Source organism: Urocitellus parryii, chromosome 3 (genome assembly GCF_045843805.1).
Source record: "Urocitellus parryii isolate mUroPar1 chromosome 3, mUroPar1.hap1, whole genome shotgun sequence".
Classification (NCBI taxonomy): domain Eukaryota; kingdom Metazoa; phylum Chordata; class Mammalia; order Rodentia; family Sciuridae; genus Urocitellus; species Urocitellus parryii.
In genome coordinates this window covers 135,509,476-135,528,246 of record NC_135533.1, presented here as the reverse complement: position 1 = coordinate 135,528,246, position 18,771 = coordinate 135,509,476, and the positions used below count along the sequence as shown (strand labels likewise).

The window sequence follows — 18,771 nt, the reverse complement described above, 5'->3', positions numbered from 1 at the left end:
CTGGGATTACAGCGTGTATCTCACTGTGCACAGATAAGTCATGACCTTTTTAAGAACACTGGAGTGCTGAGGTTGAGGGTCTGTTTGGACTATATCCAAGAGAACCCTGTAGAACAGGATCTCTATAGTCATTTTCTATCAAAGAGAGTAAAGAATTAGGGGAGTAACAGGAGGATTTCAGTGATTTTTTTTTTTTTTAAGAGTGTTGAGTTAGTAGAGAGGTAAAGATTAATGGTTTAAAGACAGGACTTTTGCAGGATCAAGCCCTTAAGTAGATGAGAAGGGGTGAAATCCAGTAAATATGTGGAGGTTTGGCCAGGAAGAGTTGGGAACTGAAGGAATAGAAGAGTACAGTCATACATAGCCAGCAGTGAAGACATGTTCTGAGAAATGCCTTGTTAGCTGATTTTGTGGTTATGTAATATATTTACCAAACTCAGATGGCTGCAACCAATCATATAATCTTAGGGGACCAGTGTTGTATATGTAGTCTGTCAGTGACCAGAACATCATTATGGGGTGCACAAATGCAGAGGGGCTAGTAGATTTGGTGGGGGAGGATAAAGAAACTCGCTTCTGGTTGCTTCTCATGTCTCAGGAAAAAAAAAAAATGAGATCATCAGCTAAGAGTGAGGCAAGGGAGGGATTATTGGAGATTTGCAGAGAAGGGATGAAATAATCATACAGAAAAAGGAAGAGTTTCACGCCCTATAGAACTTGTTATAGTTACTTTCCTTAAATTTCTGGTAGTGGTAAAAGACATTAAACCAGCTAGGTGCAGTGTTACACACCTGTAATCCCAGCAGCTCGGGAGGCTGAGGCAGGAGGATCGTGAGTTCAAAGCCAGCCTCAGCAACTTAGTGAGGCCCTATGCAACTCAGCGAGACCCTGTCTCTAAATAAAATACAAAGCTGGGCTGGGGATGTGGCCCAGTGGTTAAGCGCCCCTGAATTCAATCCCCAGTACCAAAAAATTTTAAAAAAGACATGAAACTTAAGCAAACACTGGAACTGTCCTATTACAAATAATTTTTATGAAATACTTATTTTTTTTCATAATTCAGTTTGGTGAAAAAGAACCTTAAGATCCTTATTTCTGTCTCCATTGTGAAGAATCTGCTTCTTATGACACTTTCTTCCCATAGGTAATCAATTGTCGCCTGGTGGATCTTGACCTGGCCTTGGGTTACTGCACTCTGTTACCTCAAAAAGATGTGTTTGAAAACCTCTGGAAGCTTATAGATAAAGCATGGCATAATTACGACAAAATTCTGGTATGCCCTAAGCAAGAACAGCTCCCCACCGCCCAGAGAGATAGTGTCTGGCTGAGTTGATTAGGGTCTTACTATTTTGCTGAGGCTGGGTTTGAACTTGTGATCCTCTTGCCTCAGCCTCCCAAGTCACTGGGATTACAAGCTTGTGCCACCATGCCTGACTAAGAACAGTTTTTGTTTCATTTTTGGTTTTGGTTTTTTATCATAGGCATGGACAGAAGTGTATTTAGTAAAGTAGATGCATACTCAAGGGAGAATGGGAATGATCTTAGGAGAGACACCTTTGGGGTAAAGCGGGAGTATGCATTCAAGTTATGATGTATATTATTTCCAGAGGGAGAGACAGCAACCCACTGGGGTGGAGTGTTAATATTTACTGACAGCCAATGCCGGGCACTGAACTGGAGATGGCCAGGGCCCAGTTACACAATTTTATTCCAGTTTTCCCTGCACTTGTGCATTTCCCTTATTTTGCAAGGGCAGGGGCCAAGGACATGTCAGGTTCCTGAGCACTTTCTGCATCTCAGTGGCTCATGGGTGTTTCATTTAAAACTCAGTATTTTTCCTCTCTTTATCCTAAATCTTTATCTCATTTCCCTCTTTGATCCCTTAATCTTACTGGCTAATGAGGGTGAAAATTCATCTTTTATGGCTCCTTGAGGCTGGCCAGGGGTGATGACCCTCCCTATTCAGGGATCAGAGACCTTACCTTGACTGTGGAGGAGGCAGGCACTAGAATCATGAGTCGGTTTTGGACAAGTTTATTGGATGGAAAACATTATGTAAGAAGTAATGACTGGGTACAAGGAATGTGTAACTTTCTTGTACTGTTTTCACCAAGGGAGATTGTAGTCTGTTTTTTTTTTGTTTGTTTGTTTGGTTTGGTTTGGTGCTGGGGATGGAACCCAGTGCCTCACACATAGGCACATGCCCTACCATTGAGTTACACTCCCAGCCCAAGGATATGATTTTTGTTGTTCAATTTCATCTAAAAGGTGTTAGTAGAACTTTTTCTTTGTGCAATCAAATTTTAATCCTATTTTAATTTTTTAGGCAATATCTCTGGTGGGTTCTCAGCTGGCCACTCTCTATGAGGAAATTGAAATAGGGCTTCAGTTCCATGAGCTCAGTACTGAAGCACAGTGGGGTATTCGTCTTGGTAAACTTGGGGTGAGTATTCATATTGCTCTGATGTTTCATCCATCCTAGTAACAACCCAGTGAGAGAACTTAAGACAAAGGTTTCATTGTCCTTTACTTTTGGGGAGAGAAAATATATGTATTGACATAAATTTTGGTTATATTAAGCACACAAGGAAATAGGACCTTTGCTTCATTTCCTTTTCCATATATTTTTAAGGAAGTTAAAGAGAAACTTGACATTTTCATCTGCTAGCTTTCTCATTCATAGGTATGTATCTAGTATCAATTGACATTTATGCTGTCTTAGACCTAGTGTTTAGCCTTGTATTATTTTTTTGGTTTGGCTGCTGTTATTTAGTTAATGTTAGAGTGTATACGAGCATTCCATACTCTTAAGAACACCTAGTGGGGAAAAGTAAACTGCCATTATTTTATTTTTTTTTTAAACAGCCCTTACTTTTGACTTTGTAAAACAACAAACAGAACCTTGATTTCTTTTCCAAATATGTAAAGTTTTATTTTACTTACAAACAGTTGACTCATCCAGGAGGGTAACCACTGCAGAAGCAGTTATGTGTTTGGAAGCCTAGTTCCCATGCAGTGGTGGGGTGTGTTCCACAGACATTAACACCCAACTCCTGCTGCTAAAGAGGCAAGGGTTCAGGCAGCTCAGGAGTTTTGGCTCCACAGCCAGATTCCTCAAGTCTCCCAAGACTGAGTTACATAGCATGTTAAAAACAAAAGTGGAAAGAGCCATTTAAAAAAGTATCTTTAGAGCTGGGGCTATAGCTCACTTGGTAGAATGCTTTCCTAGCATGTGTGAGGCACTGGGTTCAATCCTCAAAACTGCATAAAAATTAAAAAAATAAAGGTATTGGGTCCATCTCATGGAGATATATATATATATATATATATATATATATATATATATATATATATATATATATATAGTGTGTGTGTGTGTGTGTGTGTGTGTGTGTGTTGCTGGGGATTCAACCCAGGGCATTGTGCATGCAAAGCAAGCACTCTACCAACTGAGCTATAGCTCCAGCCCTAAAAAATATATTTTTAAAAGTCTTTAAAAAAAAAAAAAGGAGAGTAAAATAAGAAATCATATCATTGTCCTTATTTTGATACATTTCAATTCAGAGGGTCCTTTTGTTCTTATTTCTAGATTTCTTTTCAGCCTGTTTTCAGGCAACATATTCTCACCAAGAAAGACCTCATTAAAGCTCTCGTGGAGAACGTAGATGTGGACACGAGCCTTATTCTGGAATACTGCAGGTGATTCTTTAAACTTCAGTGTATGTTTGCTGTTATTTTAATGAACTGGTGATCCTTACTACAAGGACACAATAATCAGGTGATTATTACTCATGGTAGACTTCTTCTGTGTTCTTTTGCTCACAGCCAAAGTGAGTAAATCCAAAGTTAAGTTCTCTTGTGATGTCACCCTTTAAATTCACTGTGTGATATTTCTTGAACTTGCCTCATAGTAAGCATCACTTGAGGCCCTTGACTTAAAAAATACAGGTTTCCCGGTCTTTCCCTGGTAGTTCTGCCTGAGCAGGTCTGGATTGAGACCTAGAATCTTGGATCTTTAATAGGAGCTCCAGATGATTCTTATGATCAGAAAAGCTTGGGGATAGTTTTCTCAGTACTATAGTGCCCTTTACCATGAGAATTGTTCCAAGATTTCCAGTGGCTGCCTACAACTGAGGAAAGTACCAAACTCTATCTATATATACTATGGTTTTTTTTTTCACTCTAATAATGAAGACAACTATTAAGTGACTAACAAGAGGGTAACATATAAATGAGGTTTCATCTCTTGCTTAGAATAGCAGGCAACTTAAAACATGAGTTGTAGCTGGGCACATGGCACATGCCTGTAATCCCAACAGCTTGGGAGGCTGAGACAGAAGGATCGAGAATTCAAAGCCAGCCTCAGCAATTTAGTGAGGCCATAAGTAACTCAATGAGACCCTGTCTCTAAATATAATACAAAAAAGGATGGGGATGTGGTTCAGGGTTTAAGTGCCTCTGAATTTAATCCCCAGTACCCAAAAACAAACAAACAAAAAAAAAATAAATTGTTTATTTCTAGAATTGTACATTTAATTTTTTTGGACTTCTGTTAATCATGATAACCAAAACCTTGGAAAGTAAAACTATGGGTAATGGGAGCTACTATAATCCCACATCTAAATCACATTAACCTAGGGAACAAAGTACACCTTTCTCTTTTTGAGATACTGAAGTTTGAACCCAGAACCTAGCACATGATTGGCAAATCTTACCAAAGAGTTACATCCCTGAATCCTTGGTCTTTTTCTTTTTCTTTATATCTTTTTCTGGTACTAGAGGTTGAACCCAGGGGTGCTTAACAACTGTGCCACATTTCCAGTTCTTTTATTTTTTTATTTTAAAAATAGAGTCTTGCTAAGTTGCTTAGAGTCCTCACTAAGTCACTGAGACTGGCTTTGAACTTGTGATTTTCCTGTCTTAGCCTCCCAAATCCCTGGTATTACTGGTATCTGCCCAGTGTTTTTTTCTTTCTTTTTTTTAAATAATAACTTTTCTTACTATTTTTTAGTTGTAGTTGGACACAATATCTTTATTTCATTTTTATGTGGTGCCGAGGAGCAGACCCAGGGCCTTGCACTTGTTAGGCAAGCACTCTATCGCTGAGCCACAATCCCAGCCCCTCTTTTTTTTGTATATATATTTATTTTAATTGTAGTTGGACACAATGCCTTTATTCCATTCATTTATTTTTATGTGGTGCTGAGGGTCGAACACAGGGCCCTGAGCATGCTAGGCGAGTGCTCTACTGCTGAGCCACAACCCCAGCGCCCCCAGCATCCTTTTCAAATTTTATATTGAGACAGGGTCCTGTTAAATTGCCCATGCTGGCCTGGAATTTGTAATCCTCCTGCCTTAACCTCCCAAGTAACTGAGATTACTGATGTGTGCCACTGCACCTGGCTTAATATCAGATTTTCAAAAGGCAGTGATTAGCTTTAATCATATGTAATTCATCTGATCTTATGGCTGGGCACTAGGAAGGTTAAATCTCAGTAATGGGAGCATATACCTGAGTTATTGGTCAGAATTGTGGCGTTCAGAACTGTGGCATGGAAATGCATGCACGGGGGACATGAGCGTGGAACTGGTACCTCTCCTAGCATATTTCAGCTGGACTGTGATACAGCTCTTCAAACTGTTCATTGAAACACTGCTCCTGATACCTCTTCTAGCACATTTCAGTTGGACTGTGATGCAGCTCTTCAACTGTTCATTGAAACACTGCTTCTTAACACTAATGTCAAACAAAGCCAGGGAGACACAAACCGAAAGTCTACAAAGCAGCAGCATTCAAAACTCCTGGCCAAAGTCATCGAAATGGTTCCTCTACTGACGAGCACAAAAGATTTGGTCATCAGTCTTATTGGAATACTACATAAGGTGATGAACAGAAAGTGAATATAGTGGGTCATCTCAAATATTCCTCCCACCCTTAATCGATACATAAAATAACTGGATTTATAAGTTGTATTTTTATAAACTTTTAATATAATTTAATACAACAATTTTTCTTTCTTACCTTTTTTTTCTTTTTTCCAAAATGGAAATAGCCTTTTCTCCACAAATTTTTAAGAATAGTACATATTCTTTAAATAAAAATCAAATTAGAAAGGTATAAATCAGAAAAAGAAACTTTCTCTCCCTAGATATAAAATATTAGTAATTTTGTGTAATGACTATTCTATACTAAATATACTATCCTTAGAGTAGTAACTATCCTATTTATTTATTATTCCATCATATAGATAAAACATACTATATTTAACCAGCCTTTTATGGATGGACATTTGAAGTATTTGTAGTTGTGTAATTATAAATTGTTTTAATGAATGTGAATATCTTTTTTTTTGGTGAATATCTTTATACATGTATTTTTTCCTTCTCTTGTTTGATTATTTTTTTTTAGGAATCTGAGAGTTAGAATTTTGAAGGCATTGGGTAATTTGATGGGATCAAATTGGAAGGCAGGGAATATGAGATTGTAAAGCTGCAGGAAATTTTTTCATTTTACATTTTGCCTGTAATTCAGCCAAAAGTTGTATAGACTTGCTAAAATTTTCTAGGTATAATAAACTGAATTCACACTTAGTTTTTATGTGACTTTAGATAGCATTTAAAAAAAACAGAAGAATTAACGGTGAGTGGGCAGAAACAAAGAACAAAAAGAAATGTGTCTCTTCTTTTCATGATTATATATAGAGTACCCAATTAATTCTTGTATTGTAGTAATAGAGATAAAACAGAATCCTCTGAGACTTCATGGAGTCCCATTTCCAAGAAAAGGCCAATTTTTTCTGTTCTAATTTTCCCATCATCAAGTGGAAGAAGTAGAACTTAAGTTTCAAAATCAAATTGAAATTTTTGTCCTATGTTCATTATTTCTATGTATTTAGTACCCTCAAAGCATTTTTCTTTATTAAAACTACTTTATGTAGCTTTTTTGATTTTAAGACATTTTAAATCATATTTACTAAAATTGATATCATTTTTTAAAAAAGCTTTAGTTTTAGTTTAAAATAATAATTTAAGTTGTAGTGTATTGATTTATATTCATAATCTATATCAGTGAACATTATTGAATAAAACTATTGGCATTACAGGATCTTCTCACAATGATATATTTTTGTTTTATACAGCTGGACCCCTATGACTATGAAATGATTGAAGTTGTCCTGAAAATTATAGAAAGAGCTGATGAGAATATAACCAATATTAATATTAATCAGGTATAACAAATACATTAAAAATTGAAAAATCATCTTCATGTTTTTATTTAGATCATAAATTACATTATTTTATGTCTTTCTGGATTATCCTTTAATCCCCTTTTAAACTCCACATTTTATTCTAGATCTTTTTCTCTAAAAGGAATCTAATACTAAGATTTTCATGCTGTCCATATTTTATCAATTGTTGTCATCCTATTTTTCCTGTATTGAGGTGATTTTAATCTGCTATTCAAGAGCATGAAGTCACTAAAGCATTAATTGTGAAGAATTAAGGCAACATTATTTGCTATCTAGAAAAGGACATGGTGCTCAGTTGAGCTTTGTGTATTAATAGGTAGGTCCTATTAATTCTATATTTTTGCAGTATTATTAGGAGTTAAACCTAGGATTTCATGCATGATAGGCAAGTACTGTACCACTAAACTACATCCCCAGACCTTTTATTTTTTCTTTGAGACAAGTTCTCCCTATGTTGCTGAGGCCAACCTGAAACTTGCAGTTCTCCTGCTTCAGCCTCCTGAGTCACTGAGATAATAGGTGTGAGCCACCAGACCTGGCTCAGCACTCTCAAATCTTTTTTTTTTTTTTTTTTTTGGTGACGGGTACTGGGGATTGAATTCAGGGGCATTCAACCACTGAGCCACATCCCCAACCCTGTTTTTTATTTAGAGACTCACTAAGTTGCTTAGCTGGCTTTGAACTCAATCTTCCTGCCTTAGCCTCCCAAGCCACTGGGATTACAGGGGTATACCACCATACCCAGCAGTACTCTCAATTCTATTTCAGTACTTTTATTAACTTCTTTTTTCTCATTTCAAAAAGGTATTTATATTTTTTTGAGGTACTCAAGCATGCCAGGCAAGCATTCTACCACAAGCTACATTTCTAGCCCCTTTCTTTAACTTTTTTTTTTTTTTTTTTGGTGCTGTAGTTAAACTCAGGCGTGCTTAACCACTAAGCTAGATCCCCAGTCTTTTTTTTTTTTTTTTTTTTTTTAAATAATTACTTATTTAGTTAGTTTTTAGCGGACACAACATCTTTGTTTGTATGTGGTGCTGAGGATCGAACCCGGGCCGCACACATGCCAGGCGAGCGTGCTACCGCTTGAGCCACATCCCCAGCCCCATCCCCAGTCTTTTTTATTTTTCTTTTTGAGGAAGGGTCTCGCTAAGTTGCTAGGGTCTCATTCATTTGCTGAGGGTGGCTTGGAACTTTTGATCTTCTTACTTCAGCCTCCTGATTTCACTGGGATTACAGGCCTGCACCACCATGCTTGGCTCATTAACTTCTTTAATCATTTCTGAATTTTGGTTCTAGTGGCTTGTATATTTTTTATTTATTTTTCAAATATTTTTATTTTATTTTTTATGTGGTGCTGAGAATCGAACCCAAGGCCTCGCACGTGCTAGGCAAGCGCTCTACCACTGAGCCACAATCCCAGCCCCTTGTATATTTTTTAAAATTGGATTTTAAAAATATAAGAAAAATGGTTGATTCAAAAGGTTATATAAGCCCTAAAACAGAAAATATAAGCATAAGATGGACAAAGGACATAGAAAATTAATTTTAGATCTAAAACCTCTGTTTTTAAAATTAAATCAAGCTTGGCATCATGGTGTGTAGCCATCATTCCAGCTATGTGGGAGGCTGAGGTGGAAGAATATCTCGAGCTCAGGAGTTCACGACTAGGCTAGGCAACATTGTGAGACCCTGTCTCAAAAATAATAAATAAAATTTAAAAAATAAAGTAGATTCAAGTATTTTTATAGTAATATCTCAACACATTCAAAGAGTACATCAAAGCTGTGTTCTGTGACACATGCCCATAATCCCAGCTGTTTAGAAGTCTGAGGCAGGAGGATCACAAGTTCAAATCCAGCCTCAGAAATTTATCAAGGCCCTAAGCCTTGATAAATAAATAAATAAAATGGGCTGGGATGTGGCTCAGCAATTAAGCACCTCTATGCTCAGTCCTCTGTACTAAAAAACAAGAGTATATCAAGAAATGCCAGTCTCATTTACAAAACATCCTGCCAACAAGGTTCTACTGTTTTTTTCTATTATGATTTCTTCAATAATGGTATTGATTTTTGGCTTATAAGGATTTGATTACAGGAAAACTAGAAATGTTTTGCTGGTCTTTGTGAAAATGAGACTGTCTAAGGAATGGCAACCTAGGGTGGCACAGAATTAGACAACTTTGAGACAGTGTAGGATTGGGTCCTTCTTACAGGAAAATGCTTTCTTATTTTAATGCAGGCATTGAGTCTTCTGAAACATTTGGAGTCATACAAAAGAATTTCCCCTCCCGTGGACCTAGAATACCAATACATGTTGGAGCATGTGATCACTCTGCCATCAGCTGCCCAGACTAGACTGCCTTTTCACTTGATATTATTTGGCACAGCACAGAACTTCTGGAAAATTCTCTGTATGTTTGTTAATATATGGAATTTTTCCAACTAGCAAACAGTTTTCTCTCAAGCAATTTATATTCTTTTCATTTCCTTTCTAGCTTCAGAGCTCAGTGAAGAGTCCCTCCCAACCCTGCTCTTAATCTCTAAATTAATGAAGGTAATGGATTAAAACCTCGTAAGAGGCTTCTTCGTGCTATAATAATCCTAACCCCGAAGACAAATACTTTATTCCTTTCATATAAAAATTTAACTTCCTTTTTTTCTGAAGTTTTCTTTAGACACTCTCTACGTGTCTACGGCCAAACATGTTTTTGAAAAGAACTTGAAGCCAAAGCTCCTGAAGTTGACACCAGCTAAGTCCTCTGCACTGATGAACAGGGAAATAGCTAAGATCACTCAGACCATCGAGTCCTATCTGCTGTCTATAGTCAACCCGGAGTGGGCTGTGGCCATTGCCATCACTCTCACCCAGGAGATACCAGAAGGTACAGAATCTCCTATAATTGGCCTTAAAATGGTAAACTGGTTTTTGTTTTTGTTTTTTAGTAGTAGGGATTAAATCCTCAGAGGTACTCTTAACCACTGAGCCACATCCCACCTTTTTTTTTTTTTTTTTTTTTTTAATTTTGAGACAGGGTCTTGCCAAGTTTCTTAGGGCCTTGCAAAGTTGCTGAGGCTGGTCTTAAATTTGCAATTCTCCTGCCTCAGCCTCCCAAGCTGCTGGGATTATAAGCGTGTGCTTATAGTTTTGTTTTGTTTTTTTAATTGAAAAATTGTTATTTATTTGACAGATAACTTCTGAATTAATATAAAGAAGTGTCAATGGCTTGTATGTACACTAATTCAAACATTTTCCCTAAGCACCAACTAGAGCAGTTTCCAGTCTTTTCACCAAAAACATCTTCATCATTGAAAGACTGCCTGAAACTTAATTAGTTTATTTAGGTTTCTAAATAGGAAACCCCAAACCGCCAATCAGAGCTTCTTCTTTTTTTTTTCCCAAATGTTTATTTTTAATTTATTTTTATTTTTATTTTTAAAGAAAGAGAATATTTTAATATTTATTTTTTAGTTTTCTGTGGACACATCTTTTTATTTTATTTTTATGTGGTGCTGAGGATCAAACCCAGGGTCTCGCACATGTTAGGCAAGCGCTCTACAGAGCTTCTAACATGATGACCAGGTTAAACCCTTAAAATTTGAGTAAAAATAACTTGTAAAAGTTTTATCTATATATTCCAAATGAAGGGATCTGCTGGCCTTAGACTGATAATCACAGGTCATCAATCCACAAGCCAAATGTTATTGCACAGCCCACCAACAAAATGAGTTATAAGTACATACAAAGTAAGTGCAAAGTATCACATAAAATTTATGTTCTTGTATATTCAAGGGGAGTAATACCTAATTCCCATTGGCATACAATGCAACAAGGGGCACAGATACAGATACCTTCACTCCTTAGCAAGGACAGTGCCCTAGAATGAAGTAGTGGCTTCGTGGACCAAGTGGCATCCAGACCCCACCAGGAACATGAGTGGATATTGAAGCATGTGGGTAGGAATCGGTGCTGGAGAGAACAAAATGAACCAAGACAGAGTCACAGACCTGCTGACTATTCAGAAGGCAGTGGAGTGTTGGTACTGGGTGCAGGGGTATAATCTAACAAGAGATGCCATAAGAGGGCAAAATACCTTCACCAACAGAGGCTCCACATGCTCTCTGTGGATACGAAGTAGCTGAGGATCATACTTCAGGTCACCCTTGACCCTGGGCCCTAGTCCTTGGAATCAAATTCATGAGCAAGAATCTTCCTTCACATAAATTGTCTTTTCTCCAAAAAGTAAAACAAAAACACAAGCAAACAAAACAAAACTGTAAGAGAATCAGATTTTGACCCTCCCACCTGACTTGTGTCCCAGCTGCCCTGCTAGGGAGATGGTCTGCTGTTGCTCACACTGGTTCACTGCTGCAGAGCATCCAGTTCATTGTGTGTGTATCTAACTTGTAAAGAGCCAAGAAGTGAGGTGTAGTGGTAGATGGTACGGTCACACATGCACATACAGGCAAGAGAAACTTCTGGAAGAAACATCAGAATCTTGGGAGCAGGATTGGGAGCTAAGGAGTGTCCTTCTTGGACTCTGGCTTTTTGCTTTGATCCTTCTCTCCTGCTTACCTTTTCTTTTACTGAGTTCCCATTTGTATAATTTAAAAGTATTTAATCATTTGACTAAGCAACATTGTCTTAAAAGGATTCAGATTTGTTCATAGATCTCTTTATCTTTTTAGGCTCCTTCAAGATGTCTAGTTTGAAGTTCTGCCTGTATTTAGCTGAGAGATGGTTAGAGAACATCCCGCCTCAGGTGTGTCTAAACTAGAAGACTGATGATTCTGTGCTCTCCTTAATTTGCACTGTGCTTGCCTAGTACATCTTCTCATCCTGCTCTGGTGCCTGAAGTGGAGGAGGAAGACCATGGCTTTGAATGGGAGATGCTTCAGGATACAGCTGAGGAAGGGAGGGCTGTGATCAATAAAGATGGAATCTTAGCCTCTGCTGAGATTTACAAAATAAGTTTTGTGAGATTTATAAATTAAGTCTTTTCTTTTTGCTTGCAATTTTTCAAAAGGATGAAACGCGCGAAAAGGCTCAGGCTTTGCTGAAGAAGCTACATCTGCAGTTCCGGCGCTCAGGCACAGAGGCTGTGCTCATAGCTCATAAGCTGAACACTGGGGAATATTTAAGGGCAATCGGGAAGCCGGCACACCTCATTGTCAGCCTGTATGAACATCCCAGCATAAATCAAAGATTGCAAAATTCATCTGGCAAGGATTATCCTGGTGAGGACCAAGCTATTTTGGGGTCCAGAAAGAACTATTGTTTTGATTTCTGGTTATCTAATATTAAAAACTCACTCTTTTTAAAAATTCTTTATCTTGGATATCTTAGCTATTCATGCAGCAGCTAAAGAAATAGCTGAAGTGAATGAAATTAATTTGGAAAAGATATGGGACATGTTGTTGGAAAAATGGCTGTGCCCCTCGACAGCACCTGGTGTGGTAGGTACACACTGGGCCCCAGGGGTCATGGAGTAGCAGCTGAGGGCTCCTCACAGAGGCTGAATACCTGTCCTGCAAAATACAGCCCTCTAGGTGTTTTACCTTATGATTGATTTCAGACATAATCTTGTGTAAAAGAAGTGGTCTATTTTTTGACTTGGATTCATGTGTCTAATTCTTTATTTTGAAATAATTCAAAATGAAACATCATTCTTAACATTTTGCCATATTTGCTTCATCACTTTCTTTTTTTAAAAATTTTTTTAATTTTTTTAGTTGTTGATAGTCCTTTATTTATTTTACGTGGTGCTGAGAATCAAACCCAGTGCCTCACACATGCCAGGCAAGTGTGCTACCGCTGAGCCCCAGCCCCAGCCCTGCTTCATCACTTTCTATATACACAGATTCTACCCATTTGAGTAAATTATGTATGCCATGCCCCTTCCCCGCTAATGTTTAAAATTCTTGTTCTTATGGATTAAGTTTTTTATACACTTAATCCATAAGAACAAGGATTTTCTCTAGACCACAGCGTAATTGTCAAAATAAAAAAAAAAAATTGTCTCTGGGGGTGGTGGCACAGGTCTGTAATCCTAGCTGCTCAAGAGGCTGAGGCAGAAGGAGTGCAAGCCTCAGCAATATTTAAAATATAATTAAAATGTCTTAAAATATAATTAGAGTAAGGACTGAGATACAGCCCCGGTTGAATGCCCCTGGATTCAATCCCCAGTACCAAAAAAGTTGGTGTTGATGCAACACTCAGATTTCCACTTCCATCTCACAGTTTAAGTTGTCCCAACAACATTCTTTATAACACTCCTGAGCCCCTGGGTCCAGGACCTGATCCACTGCTGTGCTCTGTGTTTGTCGGGGCTCTTGTCTTTGCTTTTTTTTTTTCCCCCTCTTTTCCCTTTTCTTTCTTTGTAATACTGAGGATTGAACACATTTCTTAAGACAGGATCTCACTAAGTTGCCCAGTCTGACCTCGAATTTTCAATCTTCCTGTCTCAGCCTCCACTCCAAAGTCACTGGGATTACAGAGGTGTACTACCATGCACAGCTTTGAGGTTGTACATTTTAGGCAAGAATAGTACATAGGTGATGTGTTTCAGTAGGTCACACCAGGAAGCACATAATGTTGTTCTTAGAAATAGTGTTAATTAACATCTAAAATTTTTTATGGGATTCAGTGGTAAAAATCCAGAATTTTTGCCAGGTGTGGTGGTGTACACCTTGAACCTAAGACCTTGAACATTGTTAGGCAAGTGCCCTACCACTGAACTACACTACCAACCCCTTGCTTGGTCCTTTTAGAGCAGTTAGTTGTACCTTTGTCCAAGCAAGAGAGAGCTCCTGGTGTGTCTAGCTGTAGCAGCCAGATGACCGGTAATCCCAGCTGCTTGAGAGGCTGAGGCAGGAGGATCACAAATTCAAAGCCAGCCTCAGCAAAAGTAGGGTGCTGAATAAAATACAAAATAAGGCTGGGGATGTGGTTCAGTGGTCATGTGCCCCCTCACTTCAATCCCCGAGTACCAAAAAATCCAGAATTTTCTACATCATTCTGAATTTTTAGGTAGAATTTAATAAGTAAATTCTGTAATTCTTTATCTACTAAGGTAAATATCCTTGGAAAAGAATCTACCTATAAACAAAGTATAGCTAACATGGCATGACATTAGGCGTTTATTTTTTTAATTATTATTATCATTTTTATTGTTGTTTGATGCTGGGGACTAAACCCAGTGCATGGAGCATGCTAAGTACTCATTCTACATTCTATTGCTGAACTATAGCTCCAGCCCTAGATGGTGGTTTGTTGTTATTGTTGTTGTTTTGGTACTGGGGATTCAACCCAGGAGCACTTAACCACTGAGCTACATCTCCAGCCCTGTTTATTTTTTATTTTGAGACAAGGTCTCACTAAGTTGCTGCAGCTGACCTAGAACATGCAGTCCTCAGCCTCCCTAGTCACTGGGATTACAGACATGTACTGCCACGCCTGGCTAAGTTTTTAATTTATAGTTTTTATACACTTAGTATTCAATTCAAGAAGTATTTTTGTAAAAGTATTTACAAGAGCAAGGACTGAGCGTCAGTTGAAAGACAGAAATTAGAAGTATATCTTGGCCAAGAGAATCTGTGGTTGCCTATAGAAGCCAGCATTTAGAGATGTTTCAAGTTAGACGTAAATTCAAACACCAAATGGAAGGTTCCTTCACACTGGGAACCAGAATTGTACTTTAGTAGGTCCTTATGACTATGAGCTGAATTAATGAATTAATTTCAAATTAATGAATTTAAAATTCCTGGAGCCCTTATCTTTTAAAAATTTTCTAACAAAGCCGGGTACAGTGGTGCACACCTGTAATCTCAGCAGCTCAGGAGACTGAGACAGGAGGATCACGAGTTCAAAGCCAGCCTCAGCAACTGCGAGGCGCTAAGCAACTCAGTGAGACCCTATCTCTAAATAAAATACAAAAAAGGGCTGGGGATGTGGCTCAGTGGCTGAGTGCCCCTGAGTTCAATCTCTGGTCCCCCCAAAAAAAAAAAAAATTTTTTTTTTCCTAACAAATCTAAGTTCCAGAAAGACAGGAATATTTATTTTGTTTGCTAAGGCAACCCATATACTGAGAACAGGGCCTGTCTCATAGTAGGTGCTCAGTAAGTATTTATTGTGTGAGTGGTTGTGATAAAATCATCATTTGAATAAAAATCTTTTCATAAAATAATTTTGTACATAATTTTTTATGTAGATTTTCATAAGATGAAAGTTTATATAGTCACAAACTTAAGTTTCTAACTTTTTTTCCTTGTTTTCAAAGGAACCATCAGAATTATTTGAACTTCAAGAAGACGAAGCACTACGAAGGTACTGTTTTTCTTTGCTTACATGGGCATTAACCTTGATGTCCAATAGGAATCTTACCAATAAATTTTTCAGACATTGGTTTTTAAAAAGTTTACTAGATACAACTTTGGGCAGAGTCTCTGAGAAGAATAGTTCATTGATACAGGTTATAAGTGTCTCTGGTGAAAGAAATCAGAGACCCAGAATTTCTAAACCCTCAAGCTCCTGCAGATGTCAAGGGTTCCTAGATTATCTTTATATCTCAAGTAAAGGACTTCAGGACTTTGGCACCAGACCCCTCTGTACTCTCTCACCCTGATATGCTGGGATGGCTTCAAATATGGGCCACCAGATTCCTTTTGTCCTTCTGACCTAACATTGAGACCAAGAAAGATAGGTTGCTTTCATCCAACAAGCTTGAGTGATTGTTCTTGGATGACTCTCTTGAGAAGACTGTATCTGGACTTGAGTCAGAAAGAATGTGGTAATTCATTAATGATGCTTGGGATAGGCATGGGGGCATGGTGGCACACATGCCAACTTTTCTCCATTCCTAACCTAGGTCAAAAGTAGGTCAAGGAGCATGTAAGGCCCTGCACCCTGCCTCAGCCCTGGAGATCTGATTGTAAGATGAGACTTGCATAGAGAAGCCCAAGAAAATAATCTCTCCTAGTTGGAGCAGAGCTGACCTAACACCCACTCCCTGTCTTCCTTGCCTCTGGACCCCCTCCTCATCCTTAGTCATTTTTCCCCCCAGGACTGGGGATTGAACCTAAGACCTTGCACGTTGCTAGGCAAGTACCCTACCACTGAACTATACTCCCAACCCCTTGCTTGGTCTTTTTAGAGCAGTTAGTCATACCTTTGTCCAAGCAAGAGAGAGCTCCTGGTGTGTCTAGCTGTAGCAGCCAGATGACAAGTCTTCAACAGAAACAATTCAAGGAGAAAAGATAAGAGGACAATAAGTCTCAGAAAGCACCCTTTATGCAAACTTCCTGCCTTTTCCAGCTGAGTTCACTCCACCTTTCTCCCTGTGCCTCCTTCCTCTTGCCCTTCCTGGGAGTGGCCCACCATCCCTGAGGCTACAGGTTGAAATGTGCCCCTTCCAAGGTCCTGGGTACTCCTAAAACAGAAATTCACTTGAGTAATAGTCAGTGTACTTCACAGCTATGGTTTACATCAAGTTCTTAAATGGAGAGAATTTAAATTTCAGAGACTGTCTAGCTGTTTTATAGAATAGGATGCTCAGGCCTGGCATTTATTGTGTATATTATTCTCTTTAGCTATGAAGGAACTCAAGAAAAGATTAAGTATCTTATAAGGGAAAACAAAAATATCATTGACCCATAATCCTTCTGGCCAACATGCCGGATGTCTTTTATTGTTGGGTAATCTATCACTAGGTTTCAAAATGAATGTAACTGAATTTTTTTTCCAGAGTCGTGTATCTCCTCCAGTCTCGTCCGATTGATTATAGTTCAAGAATACTGTTTGTATGCGCAACATCAGCTACAACTGTAAGCTCTATAAACTTAATCAGAACCTTGGGGGCATCTTAGCTTAACATGTTTTTCCTGCATATTTACCATGTTCAATTTTATAATAGATGATTCAGATAATGCTCACTTATTAAAATAAATAAGTACTTATTTTAATTTATAAACAAGGATTATTAAATACAGTATGCTCCATTTAGCACTGTCCTCTATAATGTCCACTTAGCAGACCGAATGGTAACCCATTGACAGCTCCCACAGGTTTGAGGTGTTTGGGATTATTAACCTCTGGGTCAGTCTGCTTTCCTCATACCAGGGCACCAAGCAGACTGGTCCTAAGAAGAGTCCCAGTTCAGCCTCACCATCCTCCATCACCCGGCTTCGGCTTCAGTCACCCAGTAGACTCTAGCTAGACTCTGCTAAAGGCAGCACAGCTGCTTTGGACATCAGGCTTTTGTGTAGGGCAGCTGGAGCAGAGAGGAAAGGTACAGAGCCATTGGGAAAGTGATCCTCAGGAGGAAAGGGGGAGAGTCTGAGGTGCTGAATGTGAGTTCCTTGCCCATTAGCTTATCTTTCAGTCGTTCTTTCAAGCAGAAATGGTATTCCCTGATGAGTGGCTGGTCAGCTTAGCTCAGCTGATGGCACTTTTCCTCCTGTTACAGCATGCTGTATGTGAACTTTGTCTTCCATACAGAGTATTAATGAATACATATGGTTAATCAATATCAACAAGTTATTCAAATGTGAATTCTTATTAATATAATACATATCCAAGAGTTGTAGTTTAATAATTGTGAGAGTGTGTGTGTGTGTGTGTGGTGTTTGGGATGGAACCCAGGACTTCAATCTTGCTAGGTAAATACTTTACCCCTGTGCTACATCCCCAATATATGAAGTCAATTTTCAGTGCTTCATCAAAAATATTCTTATGTGAAAGTCATCTTTGTGGGTTTTTTTCCTCCCCTGTGCAAGGGATCAAACCCAGGGGTACTCTATCACTGAACTATATCCCCAGCCCTTTTTGTTTGGTTTTTTTTTTATTTGAGACTGATTCTAAGTAGCCAAGGCTAGTGTCAAATTTGTGGTCTTCCTGTCTCAGCCTCCCAGGTCGCTGGGGTTACAGGTGTGGCCACCATGCCCAGCTTATCTTTGGTATTTCATGCTGGGACAGTGGGGGTCCCTGCCTCTATTTGCCAGCACTTTCACCCACCACCGCTTCTACACCATCAGTGCAAATATCAACTCTAAAAGGCAAACAATCTAGTATTATAGTGAAAATAGTTTGGGCCCTTTTCCTCCTGAAGTGTCAGGAGTACCTCTCCAGGTCCATGGACTGCACACTGAGAACCACTGTTCCCCACTGTGCATTCCTGAAGGGGGAAAAGAATGATGTTGCTCATGCTGCTTAGCTTGACACCCATTTACCCAACTACAGCATGCAGTGTGTCCATTTCCAAGCCTTTTTTGGTTTTACAGACATTGGGCATGCGTCAGTTAACTTTTGCCTACAAAACAAGAGCTCTTCAGTGTCTCCTCTATTTGGCTGACAAGGAAACTATAGAATCTCTCTTCAAAAAAACCATTGAAGAAGTAAAGTAAGTAGAATTTGTTGAATTGTTTTAAGAAATAGAAAACGTCTTTTTTTTTTTGAACAGTAACTTTAAAGTCTATTAATTTATTAGAGTGCCTTTGAGTACCTATGTCAATGTAGTTCTGTTGCC

At 38.6% G+C, this 18,771-nt stretch overlaps 1 protein-coding gene across 1 annotated transcript in view; it reads left to right on the top strand.

Moving 5' to 3' along the window:
* The window catches only part of Kntc1 (kinetochore associated 1), an 80,267-nt gene that overhangs the window by 50,873 nt on the left and 10,623 nt on the right, over positions 1-18,771 (top strand). The window contains exons 40-53 of the mRNA XM_026402961.2: positions 1,145-1,273; positions 2,327-2,443; positions 3,590-3,699; positions 5,676-5,883; positions 7,140-7,229; positions 9,492-9,663; positions 9,748-9,806; positions 9,918-10,134; positions 11,939-12,012; positions 12,277-12,487; positions 12,597-12,706; positions 15,529-15,575; positions 16,993-17,071; positions 18,527-18,645. Of these exons, the coding sequence (XP_026258746.2) occupies positions 1,145-1,273; positions 2,327-2,443; positions 3,590-3,699; positions 5,676-5,883; positions 7,140-7,229; positions 9,492-9,663; positions 9,748-9,806; positions 9,918-10,134; positions 11,939-12,012; positions 12,277-12,487; positions 12,597-12,706; positions 15,529-15,575; positions 16,993-17,071; positions 18,527-18,645 (1,742 nt within the window). The remainder of the gene's footprint in view (positions 1-1,144; positions 1,274-2,326; positions 2,444-3,589; positions 3,700-5,675; positions 5,884-7,139; positions 7,230-9,491; positions 9,664-9,747; positions 9,807-9,917; positions 10,135-11,938; positions 12,013-12,276; positions 12,488-12,596; positions 12,707-15,528; positions 15,576-16,992; positions 17,072-18,526; positions 18,646-18,771) is intronic.